This window comes from Chenopodium quinoa, unplaced genomic scaffold (genome assembly GCF_001683475.1).
Source record: "Chenopodium quinoa cultivar QQ74 unplaced genomic scaffold, ASM168347v1, whole genome shotgun sequence".
NCBI classification, from domain to species: Eukaryota; Viridiplantae; Streptophyta; class Magnoliopsida; order Caryophyllales; family Amaranthaceae; genus Chenopodium; species Chenopodium quinoa.
In genome coordinates, this window is record NW_018745684.1 from 8,837,612 (window position 1) to 8,854,338 (window position 16,727).

Genomic DNA, 16,727 nt, shown 5'->3' on the forward strand with positions numbered 1-16,727 from the left:
ACTAGTTTATGGCCTCACTAAGTATAAATCATACAAGTAAAAAGAACAGCAAAGTTGGAGGCTATCTTTGTTGAACTCAATAGCCTTGCATTCGAGAACCGTTATTTGCTCGGGGAACTTTGCTGGACTATAATAAGCTGTTCCTAAAATCTGGTTTAGAATTAGAATGTTGATCAACAAACCCCGTAACTGTTTCGCTGAGGTGAAGAGTTTAGTGTGCATAAGTACTCTTTACTATCACTACTAATAGCTTACAGTATGACTTTTCAATAAGGAAATCACTATCAACAATCATGGGCCGACAGGAGAAGAGTCTTTAATGATCCAATTAGTTTAGTTGGTAGTTGTAATTTGCAAACCTTATCTTCAATTCTGCAAATTAGGCTATGAATCCTATGTGTGCTGTGTGAATTTGCGAAATCTTAGTTATTATGGATACTTATCCATTGTTCCACAATGCTGGTTACACAAGATGTAACACATACTCCTTCCGTCTTAAAATTAAGTGTCTGTATTCCATTTTGGGTTCCAAAATTAAGTATTCATTTCTATCTTCATACTCTTTTGGTGCCTACATGTACTGATTGCACAAACCAACAAAATATATTAAATGCATTTTCATTATTGTCTCCATCAGAAAACAAAATATAGCATTTTCTTTTTAATTATTCTCGATGTACTTCACACGTGATTTTATACTCCCTCCACTTTCTTTAATTCTCGTACAAAATAAGAAACGGACACTTAATTTTGGAATAGGGGAGTATTATATTTTTTTTTCAGTAACATATAATATTTGGGAAAAGAAAAATAATACTATTAGATTATTGTGAAACGGGCACTTCCAATGTCTATAGCCATCTTCCTTTTCATTATTTTCTTAGATTATTGTGAAACGGAGAGTATAATAGAGCTACATATCTATTTATTTTGCAAGATTACCTTTTTCAAATTTTCTTTTAGTCATATACTGTAACTGAGAAACAATTGGCTTTGTTGATAACAACTTAAACGACAATTTTGTAGATGATCCATCCTTTTACATATTGTTTCATTCCTACAAGCTTGGGCGCTTGGCCCCCAAGTTTAGGTTGTAAATGTGATAAATACTGTGATCCTCTTGCTCTATTTAAGTCACTTTGACAAACTCATAAGCAGCTAAAACCAGAAAAAACAAATACAAAAAAAATTCAAAAGAAGAAGATTGACATTTTTTTAAAATGCAAATCTTCGTGCAAACTTTAACAGGGACAACCATAACCCTAGACGTCGAACCAAAAAACACCATAAACGACCTGAAGTCAAAGATTGAAGAAAAGGAAGGAGTTCCAAAACCCGAACAACGCCTTCTTTTTGGTAACAAAGAGCTACTTGAAGATGGCATTGATGAAAATGAGTTTCAAAGTGAAGGAAGAGGAGAGTAAATGTACACTCTGACACATTATAACATAAAGAGTGGCTCGACCATTCACCTTACCTGAAGACTTGGTGGTGGCGGCTTATATGCTTATTCATTACTAGTACTACCACACTTAGCAGCTTTAGCTTACCGATGCAAGCTTCAGAAGAAGGTATGTCGCAAGTGTTATGCTCGACTCTCACCTCATGCTACCAATTGCCGCAAGAAGAAGTGTGGCCATAGCAACCAATTACGCCCTAAAAAGGTTTGGAGGTATCTTCATTATTTAAGATAGTAAAACATCTAATCTTATTCATGCAATCATGCATGTAACATTTTCCGTTCACCTTGTTAGTTGTGTGTGTTTTTTCAAAGATTTCATGTGTACTACCCAATGAGAAAATAATCTTCATTAACCTTGGATTCATATTTACATGAAGAAAACTTGCAATATATACATGCAATTTCATATGTTAAGCAATGATCCGTATTACTTAGCTATTTACAATGTTATTTGTCCATCTGTACAAAATAATTTTTGCGGACAATTATGAAGTATAACCTAGGCTAACTTACAGCAACTCCATTGCTGAGCTCTTTCCGGTAAATCTGAATTAAGCCACTTTCATCAGCTATGGGAAGCTTCTCCTCGAGCATAATTTTATATTGTTCGTCTCTATCATCAATGTTGCGCATCAAGTCAACCTGCAGTTTGGAAGGAAGAGAAAAAAATGAAATACCAAATTCAGTCACTGTAAAAAAAAAAGGCTATGTTACACCATATAGTTGTCTTTGTGTTAGAAAATCATTAGATAAAGTAGACACAACAAAGTATTAAACATACAAGTATATGTTATAGGCCCTTACTTGGCTGCACATTAGACCTTTTAATCATGAGATCGTGTACATAATGTGCATGCGTGTAGAAGAGTTGTAGCATTATTGATCTCACTACATTTCTATATAAAACTGTATGTAGTAAACAGTATATTATGCCAATTAAAAGGATAAGAATCTTAACGAAGAACAAGACTTTTAAAAAACTTCGAGTTTATGTTCATAATAAGATAAGAAAGTAGGCTAGAGTAAAGATCATAAGTATAGAGTTTAATTTGATTCCAAACCAAGAGCAATATGGATGATAAGTTGAAACTAGAAACTAGAACTGACAGTTTCAAAATTTCAACTATGGAGAAAATGGGAATCAGCATATACCTGCTTCTGGAATGACTCGAATTCATCAGAGCTCAGGGAACCATCACTGTTTGAATCAAGAAGCTGCATCATCTCTTGTGCATCCTCCCTTTGGGCACCAAGCTCTTCCATCACTTCCATTAGTTCCTCGATGCTAATCCTACCATCACCATTTTTGTCTAATAAGAAAAACACTCTATCTTTCTGATGAATCTCTGAGTTATGGTACACAGATGGAAGATCCTTAAGACGCAAAGCAGCCAGTTCTGCTGCAGCCACCATAATGGCTTTGAGCCGTTTTGCCTGAGGAAGTTAAAAATTGAATTAAAAAATCTGTAAGATTTTTAAGTTTGTAGCTTCAGAAATTCTCTGCTTAACCAATGAGCTTTATAGAGCAAACAAATAAGAGACAAGGATGATCTTCTACAGCTAAAAATATTCAAAAACTGTAATCATTTTTTTTTTTTTTTTTTTTTTTTTTTTTTTTTTTGAGGAAGCAAAACTGTAATCATTTAAAATCTACAATAAGCTCCATCCATCGTAGGCCAAGGGATGATGAAACATACACACTGTTACCCTTTATCATTATCAATTAAAAATCAACTGTTAGTTTTCCTAAATATGATCTATTTCTTCATTTATTTTTCCCTGCATATCAATGAGCAGCATAAGTTGACAGTCTTGGTATTCTTCCTCTCCTTCCCCTTTGTTTAATTTCTTGGATAAAGCCCAAAATGTAGTCAACTGACAAACTTAGGCCCCTGGTCACAATGTTTTAGTTACTATGAAGTATATATTACGTCCCCCAGACAAATCATGACACTAGCATATTAGATCTTTTCTTGAAAAAAAAAGATACACCAGCTCCAGAAGGAGATGCTCAGCAGAAACTTCTACAACCAAAAGTTTCAACTTGATTACTGTAAAGAAGTTATGTAGTGATATTGAACGTAGTATTAATGTAAATAATAACAGCAAGAACAACCACCAGTACACATCCCATCATAGGAAGAGGAGTGTAGAGACTAGGGAGTAAGGTAACTCAATGTCACAAGTCACAACCATAATACCCCTGTCAACCAAAGAGGGTTTAATTTCTTGCCTCAGCAACGTCATACCGTATAGAACTGCAATAGTTGCTAATCAATCCAGAAGGAAAATAATTTATGACGCAATCCCATTGCGAAGAGCTTGGAAGAATAATCAACACGTGACCAGGAAGAGGGGATAATGAGTTTTCAAAACTAAATTCCATTGTTAGATTGTCATGTATAATGAAATGTCACTGGTGTAGTGGGGTGTGTGTGGGCTTGGACTATCTAGTTTGGTTGATTAATCATTACTATGACATTCAGAGTATAAAAGACTGCCAATTAATTCTAAGACAGCTTACCTCTTCTGGACCTGTAAGCCCACTTTTGTACAAGGAATGGGATGCTGTTCCACCAGAAGCTAACATATCCATCTCTGTAGTCCGTATCTGTACTTCCATCAGCGGAACTGCATGACCATCATCACTCACATCAACAGCCATGTGCAAGCTCCTGTATCCATTAGCTTTTGGTTTAGCTATATAGTCTTTCGTTCTATTAGGCATTTCTTTCCATAAAGAAAGGACAATTTCTCGAGCCCTGTAGCATGCCTTGTCTCCCACTTCTGTCATATCAACATCAGGCTTGGGCTTCAACACTACTCTCAGGCCCATGACGTCATTTACCTCCTCAGGCTTACGGCCATCTTTTAGAAGCTTCTTCATGGTGCTATAACGACTTTTATATCGACCTTTGACTGAAATATTATCAACAATCGTCTGCAACAATGGATCCATAGTCAAAGATTCAAGTAAGTGATCTCTACAAAGCTCTATTAAATCCTTGCTACCCTTCTCATACCTCTTCAACCATGTATCAACATAGAGGTAAGAAGAAGGAAACAAGTATCTGAAAGATAAATCCTCTAACTCCAGCGATAAGAAGTATGTTCCCACAGCATGAGCTAAAGGTGCGTGTATTTTCATGACCTCAAGACAAATAATCTTCTGCTGATATCTAGGAAGGTAATCTAGATGTCTCATCATATCTAGCCTCAAGACAAGATCTAAAACTACAGCCCTGATGTCATAATATGTCAGACAAAACCTCCTTATTGCAGCTGCATTATCATCATCCAGAAGCTCGGCTCCAAATGGAGCCTTTTTCACACGCAGGCTTTCATGCAGTAAATGAGCAGTACCAGTACCTATCCTATCTCTCACTTCATGTAAAGAGATTGCACCAGCCTCCCAAACTTCTCTTAGTATGCCGGCTGCAATTACCTCTGCATCCATCTGCAGCCATCAGTTGAAAATAGACTTCAGTTGATGCACGTTCAATTTTTCCAGGACTCAAAACAATCTCATGATGCATCATAGATCACAGTAGCAAAACACAACAAATGACAATTTACAAACTATAAGCTTAATCAAGTTTGTTATGCTAGTGATTTATTGATCTCTTCTTATCATTTAAGACCAGTCAAATGGGCCAATCGGGTCTGGTCAAGCTGGTCAACTTAATTTCCTGGTTTCGTTCATAAGTCGAATGTGGCGGAGGTGCCTATGCTACGTTATGTGTGTGGCCATGCAAAAAAGAAGTGCTTGAGGAATGAAATAATTAGGAAAGTAGGGGTTACACCTATTGAGCATAAGAGGGGGGAAAGTAGCCTAAGGTGGTTTGGCTATTTAAGACAAAGATCGAGTGATGCACCCGTTAGGAGGCTTTAAGAGTGGCAAAGTGATAGCATCCCGAGGGATATATATGAGAGTAGTATGACTGTATGAGTATTGGGGATAGAAGAAAACTTGGAGGATGGTTGAGAGTGGTATGAATCTATTGGGAATTGAAGAAAACATGCAATTGGATAGGGTGGAGTGGCGGGAGAATATCTAAGCAGATGACAAAAACTGACCATATATATATATATACATATTTCTTCCCATTCCATTTCTTAAACTCATTGTGTTATTGCAAACCTTTTCTCTCTTAAGCATATTTTATTTATTATATGCTATTACCTCCTTGTAATTTGTATTGGAAAGCGTAAATCGTCTTGAAAAGAGTTAGAGATTATCCACAGCTCATTCAACAAATAAGATTCCAGATTTTATAAAACTTTTTCCCTTTCATTCTAATATTATTTTCCAACACATTCTCTCATCCTCGATTCCTCATACAAGTTATAAACATCTCATTTAACTTTTCACAATTTCTAATGATAAATAATTGAATAATGACCATTATCATAATTTCAAATATAATAATGATTAGAGATATAAAACTCCAACCTTAAACAGTCAAATGGGAAGTTTATTAATAGATATAGGTAGTAGTATCATCACAATTCACAAGGATTCACTAAAACAATGTTAATCAACATACTTTCCTATAATAATTAGCAATCAACTAATTACACTCTAATCTTCTCTAAATGCAAGAAATCTCAACAATCAGTTCTTGAATAATAGCACAAACAATTTGAGTGTCACAATCCACAGACTCACTGAATAGACAATTAAATTACTTTCCCCCTTGATTTATAAAGCGTTAATCCTAATAAACACACGCTACAAATAGAAATCCAAAAAATAAAGGCTATTTCTTCACTGATTTGAAACTCCAACATTCCACTCACGAGCATTAAATGACAAAAAAAAAGAGCATTAATCCCGAGTGTATAATAAAAACCGAGACCATGGAGAATAAATGAGCTGAACCTGAAGATCAGCAAGGAGAACCGCAACCGTCAACGCCTTAGAGAGAGGTGACCTACCATCAGGAGACAAAGGAAGAGTCTGCAAAATTGGGATTGAAATCTTCAAAGCTTTAAAAAGAATCCGAGAAGAGCTAGTAGATAACACATTATAGTTCATTCTTTCAGTCAGCTGATTGAAAGCTCCAACGAGTTCCGCCACCATTTTTCCACCGGGCTGCTCCAACGCCGTCGCCGGAGTTTCCTTTTCCGCCGATGCTCGGACGCAAGCGACGGTTATCCGGCGCCGGAGAAGGGTGGTTGAAGCGCGGAATATTGGAATTAGGGTTTTGAGATTGGGGATTGTTGAGTGGAGAATGAAGTCGTGAGATCGGAGCTCCATTGAAGGATGAAGAGAGAGAAAGGGAGAGGATTTTGGGCGGGTGATTGAGTGAGAGTGATAATGTATGTGGAGTTGGTTATTGTGGTGTGTTTTGTGGTCGTTATTTGTTATCGCAGACATTGGTCCATTTTGAAATGTGGGTTTCGGTTAGCCAACTAAGCTAGCTGATATTCATTAGCGATAATTAATTTTTCATATTACACTATTATATCTATGTGAATCTATCATATGTTATTACAATAAGGTAAAGGAAAACGAAATTATAAGACTCTGTTCACGAGGGGAACACATAATGCATTTGAAACAATGAGAAATAAATTAGAGTTATTATAAGGAATCATAATATCCAAACTATCTAAAACTAATTGAAAACTTCCATACATAAAATATAACAATATGGTAGAAGTGGATCATCTTGTGTTAAGCCTCTAGATGATTTGAACCATTACGTTGTTTTTACCTTTATTTTAAGGGAATATGTGTTATTAAGTAAAGGATTCTCGTATCCAATTGATCTATTGCATTAGACAACCAAATGCTATTAATATGAAGTTTCATTCTATATTATTATAAGTTTTTTTCATATTGAGTTTAAGGGCATACCAACTTGTTTTGTTATTTGATTCTTGTACAAAGTTCAAAACTTCTTGTATAATAAAGATATTATCATGCATAGACCAATATGGAGTGATTGAGCATATTTTGAAGAAGGCTAATTGACCTTTGGAGAATAGAATATAATCGACAAACATCTACTCGTAGTTTCGAAATTGCTTTGTAAATTGTATTTACTAAGCTTATGGGGTGCAAATAGTTGGACATATCTATCTTATAGGGATCAAAGTGATTAGAGTGCAATTATCAAAGTGATAATATGTAGTCCCGTTACTTTTTTGTTGTACTAAGCTATCATTATATCCCTATTATATACTAATAAGTATATAACTTTTCTCCCTTTAAAATACCTCTCTAGCTTTGTAAGGATTCATATGAAAAGAAACATGCTTTTAATTTCTTCATTTGTTACTTGGCTAATAATAAGTTGCAATCTTCTATTCTATGAAATAATTGGATCGACGAACGAGAGGCATATGACACTAACGAAATATTTGCGGACTAGCCGGACTTAAATCTATTTTTGAATGAATCTAACAAGAAGGAATAATTTCTTTTCTCGAGGGGGTTTGGCACATGGGAGTGGGAATGGGAATTTTAATCCCTATTAAAAAAAAAAAATTTACGGATTGAGAATGAAAGAGGGAATAAATGGAATGAATCTCCACCATTTTATTACCTAAGAAAGGTAGGTAAAATGAAAGGGAATGGAAATAGGTAAAAAAAAATGACATTTTTGCCAATAATGAAAAGAATAAAGGAGAAAGGTTAGTAAGGGTGATTTTGGATTTTTGTTATTTATTCCTTATCTATTCCTATCCATCACTCAAACAAAGTATTGCCATATTTTTATTTTTTTCCCAACAATCAATTCTCAATCCCATTCTCCCATTGTAATCTCCAAACACTCATTCTCATATTCCAAACGCCTCGTGATTGTTGTCAATACAACATACAAGTATTGAAATAATTTTTTAGCGTATATATTGTGTTACTTCTTACTTGTGATCATTTTTCTCAATTTATTGTGAAAAAACGTGTGTTTTTATCCCGGCCCCTTCCATTAGCAAATAACAAAGTTTCATATGCCGGCTACACCGTGTGGTCGGTGTGGCCAACGACTTGGTCAAAGTTTACTCAGCCAGGGGTTATTTGGTCAATCAGGGATTACTCGATCAGCCATGGGTTACTTGGTCAATTGTTACTCGGTCGGTTAGGGGTTGCTCGGCCGGTCAGGGATTACTTGATCAGTGTTTTGGTGTGTGTCAGTCGGCCACACGGTGTGGCCAGCCACACTAAAAATGCGCTTAATGTTACTTTTTTTTTTTTTTTTTTTTTTTTTTTTTTTTTTTACGAATATTATATATGTTACTTAATCTAAATACTTCGTATATTTTAAATTATCATTTTCATGGCTAAATCTGATAACCTAAATTTAATTAACTCTAAAAAAAACCTCAAATAATACTCCCTAGAACAACAATATTAAAAAAACCCCTAGAATAATAATACAACAAAAATAAAACGACAATTAAAATCATATAATACCACATATTAACCATATATATACAAAACTTGATCATATGAACAACAAAGCACAAAATCTAAACATAATAATACATAGTACAACAAATACAAACAAATTATAATCAAATAACTCAATAAATTAATAGTGTGATTACAAGACAAAAATATATTAACATACGACTCCAAAATATTGATAATGTGATTACCCTTCCGGCTAAATCAATCCCATAATCTACACCCTCAACAAAAATAAATTGTGAAGGCCTTTGGTAATTGACTTGCATGATGATGATAATGGAATCATGAGTATAAATATTTACTACATGCATGCTTTGATGATCACGAAGGGTTAACTTTATTGAAAGACAATTGCTCGGATTGCATGATATTGATAATCAACTGTAATAGGCAAGAGCTCATTCACAGCCAAACCATCACAAAAGTGACAGCTTCATATATATGTATATTTAGGGTTTAACAATTTTTTCTTTTTTTTGGTAATATACGTAAACTATTTTTTTTTTTTTGAATAAACATATGTAAACTATTTTATGATTAATAGTTTACATATGTTTATTCAAAAAAAAAAAAAATAGTTTACATACATTACAAAAAAAAAAAGGAAACATTATTTTGATTAATCCCAACTTTACCTCACCTGTCCAAACTAATCTCAATTTTCAAATTTTTATTAATCCGGACTTTATACTCCTTCTTCTCATAACACTCCCAGGACTGGTGACTTGTTGAGTAGCTAATTTTTATTTTAAGTTTAATATACACATGTCAGCATGTGATGAATGGACAAAAAAAAAAAACAAAAAAACTAAAACCACCTTCACCATGGTCACCCCGCTGCCACCCACAGCCAGCCCTACCCCTTCCCCACGAGCGTCGGCCGCCGCCCAGACCCCCTTCCCCTCCCCCGGTGTCGGCGCTGCCCCGATCACCCTCCCCTTTCCCCTTGAAATTAGTTTTCCAGAAACCTTAAGCTCATTAATTCCATGGATAATCCACCTGATCAAACCGATCAACCCCAATCCCAATGTTGTCAATCTTTAATCACCAGATCTGAAGCTCATTCGTCGGAAATTTGTACACACTACTAGAAATAGGCCGTTTTCCGACGGAATCGTTCCGACGGACAATTTTTCCGTCGGAAATTTTGAATTTTTCGACGGAATTTTGTCTGTCAGAAAGTTCCGCCGGAAAATTCGTCGAAATCTTTCCGACGGATTTGGTTTCCCTCGTAAATTTACTGCTTCCGACAAAATATTCGTCGGAATCTTTCCAACGAATTTTCTTTCCCTCGTAAAGGTACTGCTTCCGACGGAATATTCCGCCGGAAAATGTATTCCGACGGAATATTCCGTCGGAAGCTGTAAATACCGAGGGAAAATATTCCGTCGGAAATAATAAAAAAATTAAAAAAAAATGCGAAGGAAGTTCAGCCCAGATTCAGAATACGAAGAGAGAGAAAGGGAGAGAGAGGAAGAGGAAGAGAAAGAGAAGGAGGAAGAGAAAGAGAAAGAGGAAGAGAGAGAGATGGAGTTTGCCGGAATTCCGACCACCACTGAGCCGCCTCAACCACCGAACCGCCGGCATTGTTAAGGTAAGTTCTTTGCCATTTTCCTTTTTTTTTCTTGAAACCCTAACCACCACCATGTCAACAGCCACCGGATTTCACCACCACCACCTGCCGTGACGCAACCGCCGCCTTGTGACTCCAACGCCGCCGCTCGGTCTGCCGCCATTGATTAGTTTCTTTGCCCTTTTTTTTGTTTTTTTTTTTTAAAAAAAATTGACAGCATAAACAATAATTTTTGAAATTTGGAGAAGGCTATACATATATTCTACAATTGGATATGCTCGATCTTTTTACGAGTACTTTTATAGTTTTATATGCTTGTTGCTCCGTCTAATTCTGCTTTCTTCCTCAGTTAAGATTGTTGAAATTATATCATCTTGAGAATTGAGTATATAATTCTAATAGGGAAAATAGGGAAAACATTTTAATAGATCTTTTTTTAAGGCAATGATTTCTCATATGGTTTTAGTAGGCTAGTAGCATCATCTAGGAGCCTTCAAACTTATTAGCGGCTTTTCTAACGTGCGTCCATGGGTACACATTAAAAACACAGATTCCTTATATATAATTTGATATTGAAGAATATTTACAAGTTAATAAAAGGTAATTTTGGAAAATAATAAAGTATTCGATACTTCTTCTATTACAAGATTTATTTACCAAATATTTTCAAATATTAAAATAAGTTAATTTTTTTAAGAAAATTAACATTAAATATTTAGATGTAGTTAGTGTACTTGGTATTATACAGAGTAATTTTTTACGTATAGTGTACTTGGTATTACATTTTTCTAAATGAAAGATTGGAAAAAGAAAACTATGTTGTTAAACTTGATATGTATTTAGTAATGTAATAAAGTGTGTTCGGATATTGTGTGAGCTCTAAAACTCTCATTTCTCGATATACAACTTTTTTTTGAATTGCGATATACAACTTTTCAATTCACAAATTTAAACCTCAATTTAATAATTGTGCTCATTTATTTGTTTAATTTAGTTTAATTATGATATATATTTGTTTAGTATAATGCTCCTTTACTTTATATATTTTGTAGATGAATCATTTGCATAATCATTTGCCTAGATACCCGTTCAAGGCATACACATTAGGAGTATGTCCTTGTACGCTTATTCTCACTTAGGTGGTGAATGTATACCTTGTTATTGATTCTAAGGAAAATCCTGCCTTTTCATTTCTCTACAATGTTCTCTGGGTACATATGTGTTTAATCGCCTACATCGTGTACTTGGAGAACTGTAGGGAAATGCTGGCGAATTTTCCATAGAATTGAAAACCTGGCTTACATTCACTAGTGAGATTAAACGTACAAGGATGGGTTAGGTTGGAGTGATAAGGACCCTTTGGAAGCATTTCAAATCTCATTTGCATTTCCATAACACTTTGATGGATAATGACTAGGAAATACGCTTTATGACTAATGTGATTATACATATGCGTGAGTTATGTAGAAGTTGTAATCATGAAACGAACATAACGTAGCTGGATGTATGAAAGGCAGGTTGGGCAAAGTATTAATCCAAAGTTCGTGAAAGGGGTTGATGAATTCATTCAATACGTCAAAGGTAATCCCGAGAGTAGTAACCCGAATGAAGTTAGGTGTCCATGTGCTAAATGTAAGAACAAACGACTTTGGGATCCAGAAAGGTTTAAATTCATCCGTTTCGCACGAGTTTTGTACCTAATTACTATGAGTGGATGTGTCACGGGGAAGGGTTTCCGAGAGTTCTTGAACGGCGGTCCAATGAATATCGTGAAATGGTTTTCGATGCTTTTGGTTATAGTCAGGATCAAGGGCATTCCGAACAGGCTAGTGTTTCATCAGAGGAGGAGCCTAATGCATAGGCTAAGCATTTTCTGGATTTGTTGAAGGCTTCTGAAAGGCCATTATACGAAGGGAGTTCGTTGTCTGTGTTAGAGATGGCCGCTAGAGTCACTAGTCTAAAGTGCGAGTATAATCTGCCCCACAGATGCGTTGATGGGTTTGTTTCTTTGCTCAGTGAAGCTATTCCTAACAATAACCATATGGACGACACATTCTATGAGGTGAAGAAGATTTTGAAGGGGTTGGAACTGCCTCATGAAAGGATTCACGCATGCCCGAAAGGATGTATGTTGTTTTGGAAGGATGATGCTCAGCTGTCTACATATAGGGCGTGTGGCAGCGACCGATACTAGAAGACTTGCAAGGGTAGCCTAGTGCCTTTGAACGTTTTGTTTTATTTCCCGATCACACGTAGGTTGCAAAGGCTCTTTACAACCAAGAACATTTCGGTGGAAATGACATGGAATTCGAAAAATCCTCGAGTTCAAGGCACAATGGCACACCCTAGTGATAGTGAAGCTTGGAAACACCTCGATAGTTGCTTTCCAGAGTTTGCTTCCGAGCCTCGTAATGTTCGGATTGTCTTGTTTACAGATGGTTTTGCTCCTCACGGCAAGTTTGGGGGACAACATTCTTGTTGGCCTGTCATTTTGACCCCTTACAACCTGCCTCCCTCAATGTGTATGAAAAGACAATTTATGTTCCTTTCGCTGCTCGTTCCTGGTCCTAAAAACCCTAAGGGCAACTTGGATGTGTACATGCAACCGTTGATAGAGGAGTTGAAATAGTTATGGGAAGTTGGCGCGTATACGTACGATATTTCGACGAAATAGAATTTCAATCTTCGAGCAGCTATCCTATGGACCGTTAGTGACTTCCCAGCATATGGTATGTTGTCCGGTTGGGCCACATCTGGTAAGAAAGCTTGTCCATATTGCATGGGAAAAAGCAAAGCATTTTGGATCGAACATGGTTGTAAGGTTTCTTGGTTTCTCGGAACAGTAGAACTGCATTCTGCAAAAACAAAGTCGAAAAGGGTGCACCTCCACACATTATGTTAGGAGAGGAGATGTGGGAATGTGTGAAAGACCTTGTGAAGGCTACAGATAGGCCCGAGTCACTTCAAAGCCTCAAAAAAGAAAAGAAGGGGTGGTTCAAGCAAAGCATACTGTGGGAGCTTCCATATTGGAAGCATCTGCTTATTCGTCACAACTTAGATGTCATGCACATTGAGAAGAACTTCTTTGATCAGTTAATTCACACTGTAATGGCTATGAAAAAGCATACATGTGACACGCCATCCGCTCGAAATGACATTGCCAAATATTGTAAACGTCTGCAGCTTCATCTTCAGGAGGATGATAGAGGAAAAGAGTTCATGCCAAGGGCTCCATTCACTCTTGACAAGGCTCAGAGAAAAGTGTTGTGTGAGTGGGTTAAACAACTGCGATTTCCCGATGGTTACACCTCCAATTTGAGCAGATGCGTAGATATGCAAGCATGTAAGCTACACGGAATGAAAAGCCATGACTGTCACATGTTCATGGAGAGGTTGTTGCCTACTACTCTGAGGGAATTTCTCCCTTGCCATATTTGGAATGCAATAACAGAGATCACCCAATTCGTTCACGATTTGTGTTGCTATACAACATCAGTTAGTGACATGGGGCGATTGGAGAAAAACATAGCTGAGATCCTGTGCAAGCTTGAGAAGGTCTTCCCCCATGCATTCTTTAACTCCATGGAGCATTTACCTATTCATTTTCCATATGAGGGGAAGTTATGTGGTCCTATTCAATATATATGGATGTATCCATTCGAAAGGTAATCAAAGACCCAGAAATTAGGCAAAGAATAGGTCATATAGGCCTTACTTGGTCCTATTTTGGTCCAAATCGTTCCCAAAACTTAGGGAGTTGGTTTTTTTTTGTAATTTCAAGGCCTTTACACCTAAAACTACCTATAATAGACATGTTTTGAGAAAGAAATGGTTGATTTGGTAAGAAACGTAGAAAATAGGCTAAGAATAGGTCATATATGCCTCAATTGGTCCTATTTTGGTCCAAATCGTTCCCAAAACTTAAGGAGTTGGTTGTTTTTGTAATTTCAAGGCATTTACACCTAAAACTACCTATAATATACATGTTTAGAAAAATAAATGGTTGATTTGGTAAGAAATGTAGAAAATAGGCAAAGAATAGGTCCTATAGGCCTTACTTGGTCCTATTTTGGTCCAAATCGTTCCCAAAACTTAGGGAGTTGGTTGTTTTGTGATTTAAAGGCATTTACACCTAAAACTACCTATAATAGACATGTTTTGTGAAAGAAATGGTTGATTTGGTAAGAAATGTAGAAAATAGGCGAAGAATAAGTCATATAGGCCTTACTTGGTTCTATTTTGTTCACAAAGCTGATTTTTAACTTACATCTGCGTGCACCTTTTTATATGTGTATCTTGTAGGAAACCTACCAGAAGAAAGTTGAAGAAGCAAGCACCCAAGGGATTCGGAAGAGTCCAAATGAGTTGTACTGGGAAACTGTAGGTGGTCACAACAAGAAGGGTCGTGTGAAGGGACTTGGCCAAGGTGTAGAGTTGTATTATGGCAACAGGAAGGGTTCAGGTTCCAAGTCTTCCCAGCATACACGCCTTCCTTTATTTCCCAGATGCAGGATCAGGTGGAACAGAGGGTGGAGTAGAGGGTTCAGGAGAGGGTGCAAGCTATGCGGAGTGAGATGAAAGTCGAGATGGAGGCTCGATTAGCCGAAATAGAAAGGAGAAACCAAGAGAGGTATGAAGAGATGATGCGTTGATTCTCCAGCAACGATCCATGTTCCAACATTCCACATCAGCGTCGAGACCCCACGAACGACCCGGGTAGCGGCGGTGCAGGGCAAGGTACTCCAGCTGTAGCTTAGAATTTGTTTATATAGTATGTACATGTATTTAGATTTAGATTATGTTGTATAGTTTACACAATGTATACATTATTGTAAATAAATATATAAAAATATTTTCGTAATTAAATCATAAATTCAAATTTATCATGAATTAGGTGCAGGATATATATATAGGTCACGAAATCCAAATTAAATCATTTAATTTTCTAAATAAAAAGGGCAAATTCCGACGGAAAAATTCGTCGTAAACTAACCATTTTCGACGAAAATATTCATCGGAATCATCCCATTTCCGACGGAACTTTTCGTCGTAAAATGACATGTTCCGACGGAATTTTTCGTCGGAAGTGGAAACTTTTCGACGGAATTTTCCGCCGGAAACGGTAATATTCCGACGAAATATTCCGTCGGAAGGTGTACCTTTCCGACGGAATAAATTTCGTCGAAATATTGCGACGGAATCACATTTTAAGTCAAAACCAGCTCCGACAGAATTCATTCCGTCGGAATAGTAGCTTCCGACAGAATTTCTCTCGGAAAACGACGACTTCCTACGAAGGGTTTTTCGACGGATTTTCCGATGTTTCTGACGGAATTTTTCCATCAGAATCCAGCTGTTTTCTTATAGTGACAAACAACGTTGTATCCTCTCAAGCCTCACGGCGCAAAGTCGAGGAAATTGCCGCCGGCAACCTAAGGGAAGTACTACTCCTCAAAAACGGGGGTCTAAGAAGGTGAATGATTCTAAGGTTGCGGTGATGATTGCCGACGATGATGACGAGGAGAAAGTGTCTGGGAGTCAAGGAGGGGAGGTACGACTGGAAGTCACCCAAAATAAGCCTATCTTTTAATTATTCCAAAATAATCCGACCTTTATTACCCACTAGGGAAGTCTCCCGCTCGCTACCTAGCTTGTTCGTGTCGTTGCTAAGTAACTTCTTACTTTGTTATCATAGGGAATATGTAGCTTAGTTAGGTTATATAACTTTTAGTTTTTGTAACTATGGACATATGAATGAGTGGTGATGTAAAATTTTAGATGATTGAGGGTGTAATACATTACTTAAAATAAGTAAAAAAAAAATATGTATTTTTAAACCAGGAATTAATTGTGCAAAAATAAAGTTTTCGTCTAATGAAGGATATCTATAACGAGCCTAGTGTAAAGAATATTGATGGGCCAATATTATTCAATATGATCTTTAAGGTAATGCTTACTCTGTTATTATGTATTAGAATGTGATACTGTAATTTTCAATATATTAGGGCCCTAAGCTACCACAATATGTGAAAGGGAAATAATTACTCCATCTGTCCCCGAATGTTTGTCACTTTTGCCATTTTGGGTGGCATAAATGTTTGTCACATTTTATATTCTCATAATTATTAGATACATAAAAAGACTTTTATACCCTCATTTTTTTGTCCTTATTAAGTCCTCTTCCTATTTTACCCTAACATTTGCCATAAAATTGTGCTAATGAACTTTTGACTAATATAATTTTTAATTGGGAATTTCTCTTTCCCATGCAC

The 16,727-nt window shown here is 36.5% G+C and overlaps 1 protein-coding gene across 1 annotated transcript; it reads right to left on the reverse strand.

Moving 5' to 3' along the window:
- Positions 1 to 1,023: 1,023 nt before the first annotated feature.
- Positions 1,024 to 6,816, reverse strand: LOC110717595 (probable GTP diphosphokinase CRSH, chloroplastic). Its single transcript, XM_021896339.1, has 5 exons — positions 6,345 to 6,816; positions 3,987 to 4,919; positions 2,615 to 2,896; positions 1,976 to 2,104; positions 1,024 to 1,656 (listed from the first exon to the last, which is right to left on the reverse strand). Exons 1-5 carry the CDS (start codon positions 6,720 to 6,722, stop codon positions 1,609 to 1,611), a joined length of 1,770 nt encoding a protein of 589 aa, XP_021752031.1. The 5' UTR covers positions 6,723 to 6,816; the 3' UTR covers positions 1,024 to 1,608.
- Positions 6,817 to 16,727: the final 9,911 nt, after the last annotated feature.

Bases quoted from the DNA above. Each gene is read 5' to 3' on its own strand.
- LOC110717595 (XM_021896339.1), bottom strand. From the start codon at position 6,722: ATGGAGCTCCGATCTCACGACTTCATTCTCCACTCAACAATCCCCAAT. The intron at 2,897-3,986 runs GTAAGCTGTCTT...TAACTTCCTCAG, and splicing joins GGCTTACAGGTCCAGAAGAG to GCAAAACGGCTCAAAGCCAT. The intron at 2,105-2,614 runs GTATATGCTGAT...TCCAAACTGCAG, and splicing joins TCGAGTCATTCCAGAAGCAG to GTTGACTTGATGCGCAACAT.